Genomic DNA, 9207 nt, shown 5'->3' on the forward strand with positions numbered 1-9207 from the left:
ACCCTCAGCTGACTGTCGTTCTTCAGAACCTGTAGTGACATGAGCATGTCAGTGTGTGTGTGTGGGAGGGAGGGGGGCGTGCTGGAGGAGGGAAAGCGGAGAAAATAATCGTATTTTTTCCAATTTCGTATTTTTCTTTCAATAATTTGAGCACCAGCTGTTAAGAAAGATGCTTCTGCCACCTCTCAAGTTCCCAGACTTTACTCCACCTCTGCATTTTTAAATTCAGGGAACAGGAGCTAGAGACAGTGGAGAGGGTATTAGAGCACCTAGGAAATAAATTGGAATGAGAGAAGGAGTCTACTCCGTATTGCCCTTGGAGAAGAGTGACCAGCAAGAGAAACAAGAGGATCACCCAGACAGGACCTGGTGCAACTCAGGGAGGCAAAGTCATCACATTTCAGTTAACAACCTAGAACCAATGAACTTACAAAAACCCTTTGACCAAGAAAATCCCATGGGCCCTGGTTATACACATTAGTGCCTGGGAATACACATGATAAACAAGGAGTCATTTTCCATCTCATTACTTTAATTATTTTGTCAAAATAACCTGAACATGTACACATAAATTATTGACTGGTTATAAGAAACGTATAGCATAAAAGTCCCTGAGACACATCCAAGAATGACCTGAAATGTATTCAATGCAATTTATTCACCATACTAATTACCGAGGACTTGGCTCCCTCCCCTGATATCTAAGGCATGTGACCCTAAAATCAGAGTCTCCCTCTCTGGTGCCTGGTTTCCTGCCGGTTGACTGCTGTGTAGTAAGTCACTTCCAGACTGTAAGGAAGGCACTTTGGAAGGCGAATTAGTTCTTAAAGCCCTGGTGTGCCAGTTAGTAGAAAGATGGCAAGTGGAACTAGAGGTCCCAAGAGAAGATCTTGTATAACGCCCTCAGTTTGTAGTTTGAGTGACAGAGGCTCAAAGCAGTTGTGACTTGCAGAAGCCCTGCTGATTCTGCCACTACGACTATAACCTTAGGCAAGTGCTATAATGGGTCTGGACCTCGGCTCCTTCTGTAAAATGGCCTGGTGATAACATCGTTAACATCTTCCAGGTGCTTCCTACACGACAGACACTGTCCTGAGTACTTTAAGTGCCTTATCTAAGTCTCCTAATACCTCTATAAATTGTATGTGATTATGTTCAATTAGACAGGAGAATATCAAAACACAGAAAGCTTAATTTGCCCAATATAAGACAATTAGGAAACCTTGCAGAGCTGGTCCAGGAACCCGGGAATACCTGCCTCTAAAAATGTTTAAGCTACAATTCTTTAATCCTTTCTAAGAAACCCCCATCAGGTAGGCTCTCAAATCCCTTCTATCTCTAAAAGTCTAGAAGAGAGTTGACAAACTATGACTGTGGCCAAATCCAGCCCCCCCCCCCATTTGTTTATGTATTGCCAGTGGCTGCTTGGGCACTACAACGGCAAGGTGAGCAGTGACTTCAAAAACTGCATGGCCTGCAAAGCCTGAAATATTCACTCTCTGGCCCTTTACAGAAAAAGTATGCCAACCCCTCCTCTAGAGCCTTGAAAATGTGGAGCATCCTGTAACTGTATAGCTCCTTACAATGTACAAAGCACCCTGGAGTGCATCATCACATTTAATCTTTGTTTCTTAGGGGCATTCATGCATTATAAAGGCAGAAGCTAAAACTCAGAGTTTAATTAGGCCCTGCCTAATCAGAGCCACAGGGGCAGAAAGTGGAAGAACTGCATACCGAGGTTCTGACTCCAAACTGCAAGCTCTTTCCATGAAGCCACCCCATCTCCTCTAACGTACTGCCAGGGGAGGGCTTGGAAACTGGGAAGGACCTGCGAATACTGAAAGCAGGTCAAGACTGTCTTCCTGACGCAAACAGCATTCCAGGTGCACTCGTAATTAGAGTCATCAAGTGCTAAAAATATTAAATTTGTAATAAGTTGTAAAGAAAAGTTTATAGGTTGAAGGAAGGACATGACAATCATAGGAAAGACATTCTGAAATCTATATGATGCATTTATATGCATTTTATATTAATGCTTGTGAAATTTTAACATCCTCAATTTAGAATATGAAAAATGAAATAACATACAATGAACAATTGCCACATTTCTCCTACTCTTTGATGAGATTAGCCTTAAAAAAGTTTGTTCCATACCCCCAATTTTCAAATAAATAAAAATGCAATTATACCTTCCTTATGCTAAGTATTCAATAAATATGTGGTTAGTTTTACAGACAATACTAAGAGGGTTAGTAAAATAATAGTTACTTATTTAACTAAGTAACTTAACCAAACCAAAACAAATTTTTTTTCAAACAAAGCATAGGTGCTTCTACAGTCTGCAAATTCAAGTTCAATCTAAATGACAATGAGGATTTTTGAAACAATAGGCTTAGCTTTAGGGATTCATTTGGGATACAAGATAGGAGGTCCCCTAAAACCACTGCAGGGAAAGAAGGGGAAAAAATCTTTCTTACCAATTGAGTGACCACCCTTACCTATTTATTTCCTGAAATGCTCACCATGAGCTGTGAAGTATTTTCCTCTCCCATTTTACAGATAAGGGTGCCTAGGCTCAGAGTTATTACTAATTTGCCCAAGGTCACACTGCAGGAATTCAAATCTAAACCAGATTAGCCCCAACACCCAAACTCTCTCCCACTGCCCCAGTAGATTCCCAGTAACACCAAGATCATTGGCCAATACCTCATAAATACTCATTTTAAGAATAGATTTTTCCTTTTTCTTTATTGGATGGCTGATACTTTGTAACTATAATTTGCCTATGCTATATTTTAATATGGAAATTTTACCCATGGATTTTAATTTCTCCTTTTAAGGATAAAGAGAATTGAAGCGCTTTTTAGATTTTAGTGAGCTTTTTAAGTGAGTCTACAACAAATGCAGAGATAAAACTTTATGATTCAGCTAACTGTAGTAGTCAGATGCAAACTTACTATTTACAACAGAACCCTGTGGAAACCTAACTAATCTTGGACCTTACAGACAATAATTAGTCACTGAGGGTCCTTATTATAATAAATCAAGGAGAAATGTAAACCACTATTTCAGGCTGTAAATCAACTGGCTTTTTAATTATTCATTTACGGCCTGTGTCACTAAGAATGTTGCTTTAAACAAATAGGTTCTGCCAGTTGATTTATCAAAGTTCACTGATTACTCATTGGCAGTGGCAGATTGTAAGCCTTAAAGAAAAGGACCTTGCCTTCCATGGTTTTGTCTTTCCTACGGCACCCCAAGCCCAGGGTTTGGCACAGAGTAGGCAAATGTAACACCTCCTAAATATGCTGCTCAGACAACTTTTAAAGTCAATGCATATATTTTCAAAGTTGGTCCCATGGCACAGTCTCAAGGGCATTAGAAACACGAGGATATATGTACCACTATGCAGACTAGGAGGGAAACCTGCTGGCCCAAGGAGAACTGCAGATTTAGCCTTTAACAAAAGACAAAGTTCATCACAGACACCGATTTAGTTCCATTCCCTAGCAACTAAACATTTAACAAAAAACTGACAGATAGAAACAAACACTGCCATTAACAGACACCATGAAACATTTTTCCTTTTGCGTGATTCCATATGCAGTACAGTCTCTTCCATTGTTCTGCAGACAGGTAATGCCAACACCCCTGGAGGAATGATATTCCAGTTTAAATTTCAGTTTCCATAAAGACGCAAAATAAGGAACTGCGGAAAGTCGCACTGTGGCTTCCTTCCCTTCTGTCTGTAAACAGTCTGGTTTTCTGGGAAGCAGTGAGAAGAAAGTGGCTTCCGCTTTATTTTCACATCTGTAATTTTAATATGCTTTTAAAAAAAACACGCAGGTTATAGAAAAACAAAGACATAGAAGAAATTAGTTAGGGGATGATCATTCACATTGTAAAGGGATTCTCCATAAGGTTTTATTAAATACCAAACTCCTCCTAGGGCAGTGAATTTGGGATGTGATTGAAACTCGGGTTTTCTGGGCCCTGGCCGGTGATTCAGTTTGTCGTAGAGTCGTCTGTACACCAAAAGGTTGCAGGTTCGTTTCCCGGTCAGGGCACACACCTGGGTTGCGGGTTTGGTCCCTGGTCGGGCCCCTACGTGAGGCAACCAGTGGATATTTCTCTTCCTCTCTCTAAAATGAATTTAAAAACATATTCTCATGTGAGGATTAAAAAAAATAAAAGAAAAGCAGCTCCTCAGGAATACATCTGTGAAAAGAGAGGTACACTTCTATATTCACCTTAACTCTTCTCCAAGGACAATCCAGCATCTTGTTTCCATTCATGGGCAGGGAACAAACAGTACTTGTTCAGAAACAGTCAACAGATTCTTGGACGACCCTCCACACCTTTCTTAGGAGCTGAGGTTTTGAGGAATTCAACCAACAAAGAGAAAGACCTCCTTGTGGCCACAGTCCTTCCACTACCCGGCAACAAGGATCTTTCTAAAACCAGGGGTTTGCTGCACATTGGTCCAGGGAAATGTGAAATGGAAAGCCGTGTGTATAGGACATTTGGACTCACGGCTGGCCACAAATATGACCTGTGGCAGATGAAGAAATTCCCAGCAACTGCCTCAATGGCTTCTTGTAGTTAAGCTGTTTCTTCACCTCTGCACTGATTAGTTGCAAGGTGAGGAAGGGCCCCCCTTCACTCCGGAACACCGATGCCCATCAACAGGCAAGAAAGCCCAACTCCTACTTGCAAAACCCATAAAGAACCAAACCAGGATCCTACCCACCCAGCCTTTGTGCGGAAGAACACTGGCAGATCGCCTTCTCCCCGCAAGTAAAACCTTAGTCGCATGAGTCTGCATTCAAGGAGATGCCCAGCACAGCATCGAAAGGCTGATGGCTTGGCCTCCCTGGGTCATACCCGGGCGAGGGTGGCTTCAGCGCTCAAACCAGCGAGCCAAGTTGCGTATGCTTTGGGGCCGGTCCCCTGCCCTCTGCACCGCCTGGCAGGCCCGGCACCAAGGCTCGTCCCAGAAGGAGGTGACGTGCACAGCATAGCTCCGGCGCCAGCTGAAGTACCGGCGGTAGACGGCGGGATGTCTGTCGAGGAAGAGCAGGTAGGCGGCCAGGGAGGAGGCACTGGGGAAGTCGTCCACGTGGATGAAGGCACCGCGGGGCACGAAGCGCTCGTAATTGGCACGGTTGGGGCCCAGCACCACCGGCACGGTCCCGGCCAACAACGAGTTGCGCCAGAGCTTCTCGGTGATGTAGTCCAGGTGCTGCGAGTTCTCAAAGGCCAGGTAGAACTTGTAGCGGGCCACCGTGTGCAGAAGCCCGACGGCGGGCACCGGCCGCCGGCTCCCGCCCCTGCCGAACACGTCCACGGGCACGTGCTGGCTCAGCTGGTGGTAGTAGCGGACCCGGGCCTGGCGCTCGTCCCAGTTGCTGACCACCCAGGCCACCAGCCCCCGTTTCCGAGACAGCGGGGCACCCAGGCCCGGCGGCTGGTCGCTGGGGTGCGTCCTGGGGTAGAGGTAACCATAAGGCACGAAGACGTCGGAGTCGGCCCGGTAGGAGAGCGTCCAGTTGAAGAGGTTACCTGCCAGGCCGCGCAGCCCCGGAGAGTGAGAGGGCGACTCGAAGTTCATCCACACCCAGCGCTGGCCCGGGGGCCTGTGGCGCGAGGCGCCCGGGGCTTCCCGCTGGGCCTGCAGGGCGCGCAGCTCCAGCTCCTCCGCCGGGCGCGCCCGGGCGCCCCAGGGCGGGGGCCAGTCCAGGGGCCCCTTCACCAGGTCTCGGTGATGGAAAAGCACCACCTGGGCTTCCCCGTAGGCGGCACGGTCGGTGAGCAGGCGGCAGCCGCTGATGTGGAAGCGCAGCCAGCAGTCGGGGGGCGGCCTCGTGGCGCTGTTGCCCCCGGAGAAGGGTTCCCACCACAGCAGCACGCCCACCGGCCGCGGCGGGGCGTAGGAGGCCCAGGGCAGCGGCGGCAGCTGCCCCCAGCAGGCGTAGGCGGCCAGCGCCGTGCACACCAGGCCGAAGGCCGCCAGCGCCGAGGCGGCCCGCGGCAGACCCCGCGCCCCGCGCCGCCCGCGCGCCCGGCCCCACGGCGCCCCCATGGCGCGCGCAGGCAGAGCCGCCGCCGGCCGCGCGTCCGCAGGCGGGGAGCGGCGGTGCCCGCTCTCATGCTGCCGCTGCGGTTCCAGCCGTCGTTGCCGCTCGCCACCAACCCTCGACCCGGAGAGGGCGGTCCCAGAATCCCAAAGCCCGCGGACCCGGCTCCCCTCCCCGCAGCTCCCCGCGGGGCGCGCCGCCGGGGCGAGGTGAGCGAGCCCCGCAGCCCAGCCAGGCGCCGCCCCGTCCCTCCCCTCCGAGGCGCCCCCGGCCCGACCGGCCTGGCCGGGCCCTGGGCGTTTCCTGCTGCACCTCCGCCCATTCCCCTCCCCCTCCATTGCTCCCGGACTCCCCGCTGCGCCCCACGGGCTCGTCACCCGAGACTCCAGCGTCCCGTCTCAGCGGGGGTCCCCGGCCTTTCCGCTCCCGGGCCCGCCCGGAGCTGCCCCCCAGATCCGCCCCAGGGCTCGATCGCTGGGGCCCGAACCCGCGCCTTCGAGTGAGGACGCGGCTCACGCCTCGGTGCTCGCAGGGGACGCGGGACCCTCCGAAAGCCTCTGCGGCGCGAGAGCGGGCGCCGGCCCCGAGGGAAGGCGAGCCGGGGCGCGGAGCTTTCGGGCTGAACGGAAGATCACGGCCCACTTCCTTCCTCGGGGCCCGCGGCGGCCAGCGACGCCTGCCGGAGAGAGGATCCCGAGCTCGTCGGTGACCTTGACCCTGTGACCCACCGGGACCGACCGGTTGCGCTGTCAGCTTCCCGCCGCGCGGACCGCAGAGGTTTTGCATTTGGTGAAACCAAGTTTTAAGGTTAAGCCCTATTGTTATAAGAGCGCCCCCTTTGCCTATTGCCCCAGCGCAGGACAGAGGAGACCAAACGTTTTCTGAACCCTAGAAGCACGTTCTTTCCTTGGCTCCCCCGCGGAACACTTCTGACTAGGGCGAGGGGGGCTCTTTAAGCCGAAGATAAAGACCCTTGAGGCCTGTGTCCTCTGGGAGCGTCCTGCCGACTGAGGGAGGTGAATAAGTGAACATTACCATTCATTTTACTAAGCACTAAAGAAACCAGTTCTGGCCCTGCCCGGCGGTGAGAGCTCCCTCCTGCACCCCGAAGGGTCGCGGGCTCCATTCTGCACCCAGGGCGCGCGCCTGGGAGCAGGTCCATCCCCGCGGGGGCCCGCGGACGCAACCAATTGCTGGGTCTCTCTCAGATCCATGGTTCTCCCCCCCAAATAATACCCTCAGGTGAGGATTAACCGAAAAAATAAAAAGGAAAACAGTTTCTGCACGTGAGATTATGCAAAACGCTGTGGGCCATAAACCCGATGACTAAGAAATAGAGCTCCCAAGTTTAGGACAAGTTTAGGATAGGAAGGGTAAGTGTCACACTGGCCTGAGGAGGCAACACTGGAGGAATGCACTTTTTATAGTCGCTTTTGGAATTTTTTCCCCCTGTGGGTTGAATTTGAATTTCTGGGTTTGGCCTTTGTTTGTGTTATTAAAAGTTTATTCAGGAAAATTCTAACTAGGCTGTGGATGGGCCGCTGACTTAAGGAGAGGAGGCAGTTTTGAGAAAACTTTTAGTAGATCCCAGCTGTCCCTCCACAGCACCCCAGCCCAGTGGCATGTAAGTTACAGAATGTTAGGGGAGAAATAGACTTTCTGGGAATGGGGCCAACCTGTCAGATGTTTTTGATGTTATACATACAGAAAATAAACTTGGGTTTGCCATTGGATTTTTTGGTGAGGAACTTTTTCATTAAAAGTCAAGTCAAGCCCTGGCTGCTGTGGCTCAGTTGGTTGGGTGTCATCCTGTGCACTCAAGAGTTGCTGGTTTGAATCTTGGTCGGGCCACATGCTTGGGTTGTGGGTTCAATCCCCAGTGGGACGGTGGGCGTGCAGAAGGCAACCAATTGATGTTTCACTCTTACATCAGTGTTTCTCCCTCTCCCTTCCTCTCTTTCTAAAAATCAATGTAAAATCTAAAATTAAAAAAATCAAGTCCAGATTATAAACACTTTTATAAAAATGGTTTCAGGTAGCACTGCCTGCTGGCCTGCAGTAACAGTTTGGGAACTGGATGGACAGCGTGAGGTGTTCTGGCTATACCCATCAACCTACTAACGCTTTCTCCGACACACTAACGCCTTTTATAATGTTCCTATTTTTTTTTTTTTAATTTCATAGAATAATTTTCAAGCTATTTAAGCAAATTGTTATTGAAATCAGAAATTTCAGTGATTCTCTACTGTTATTTTTTAATTAAAAAGAAAAAGTTATAAATGCACAAATAACTGTTTTCAACCAAATGAAGGAAAGGACATACTGGCTTTTTTTTAATGCAATTCAAAAATCTATACATTTATGCACATTCCTCTCCCACTTTAGTTAAGTGAGACATCACAAATAGAGCCTCATATTGTGTCCTGCGCATGGTAGGTAAGCATTTGGTAATGTTAACCTACTTGCTTGCTTCCTCCCCCTACTCCCAGCTTTCCCTTAAGCCTCGAGATATGCCAATTAAACCAACTTTTTACTGGCAGAATGGCTCATATCTCATGAATATAAATTTCCATTGTGTTCACTTACCTTGGTTGGGTGCAAGACCACAAACTATCCCTACTTCAGTCTTTTCTTGGTAGTGGGGGGGGGGGGATACCTAGCAGGAGGGTATGGCTGGATCAGTGGAAGCCAGACTCTAAAACTGCAGTCATGCACCACATAAGGACATTTCGGTCATTGACAGGTTGTATCTGCAGCCATAGTCCCATAAGATTATAACAGATGAAATATCCTTATTGCTTAGTGACATTGTAGCTGTCATAAGGTCATAGCACAGTGCATTACATTTGTGATGATGCTGGTGTAAACAAGCCTACTGCACTGCCAGGTATATGAAAGTACAGCACACACAGGTATGTACAGTACCTAATACTTGATAATAATAAACGACTATGTTACTAGTGTATTTTCCAAACAATACTTTTTATCATTATTTCAGAGTCTACTCTATTTATTATTACTTTTTAATCCTCACGGAGGATATTTTTACAAATACTTTTCATAGAGAGTGGAAGGGAGGCGGGGGCGGGGAGAGAGACACATTGTTCGGTTGCCTCACACGCACCCCAAC

At 48.9% G+C, this 9207-nt stretch overlaps 1 protein-coding gene across 1 annotated transcript; it reads right to left on the reverse strand.

The window, feature by feature from the left end:
* Nucleotides 1–511: 511 nt before the first annotated feature.
* FUT4 (fucosyltransferase 4) lies at nt 512–7804 on the reverse strand. Its single transcript, XM_081153125.1, has 2 exons — nt 4251–7804; nt 512–3826 (listed from the first exon to the last, which is right to left on the reverse strand). The coding sequence occupies exon 1, from the start codon at nt 6413–6415 to the stop codon at nt 4901–4903; it is 1515 nt and encodes a 504-aa protein (XP_081009251.1). The 5' UTR covers nt 6416–7804; the 3' UTR covers nt 512–3826; nt 4251–4900.
* Nucleotides 7805–9207: the final 1403 nt, after the last annotated feature.

This window comes from Miniopterus schreibersii, assembly GCF_964146895.1.
Source record: "Miniopterus schreibersii genome assembly, chromosome: 12".
In the NCBI taxonomy this organism is placed as follows: domain Eukaryota; kingdom Metazoa; phylum Chordata; class Mammalia; order Chiroptera; family Miniopteridae; genus Miniopterus; species Miniopterus schreibersii.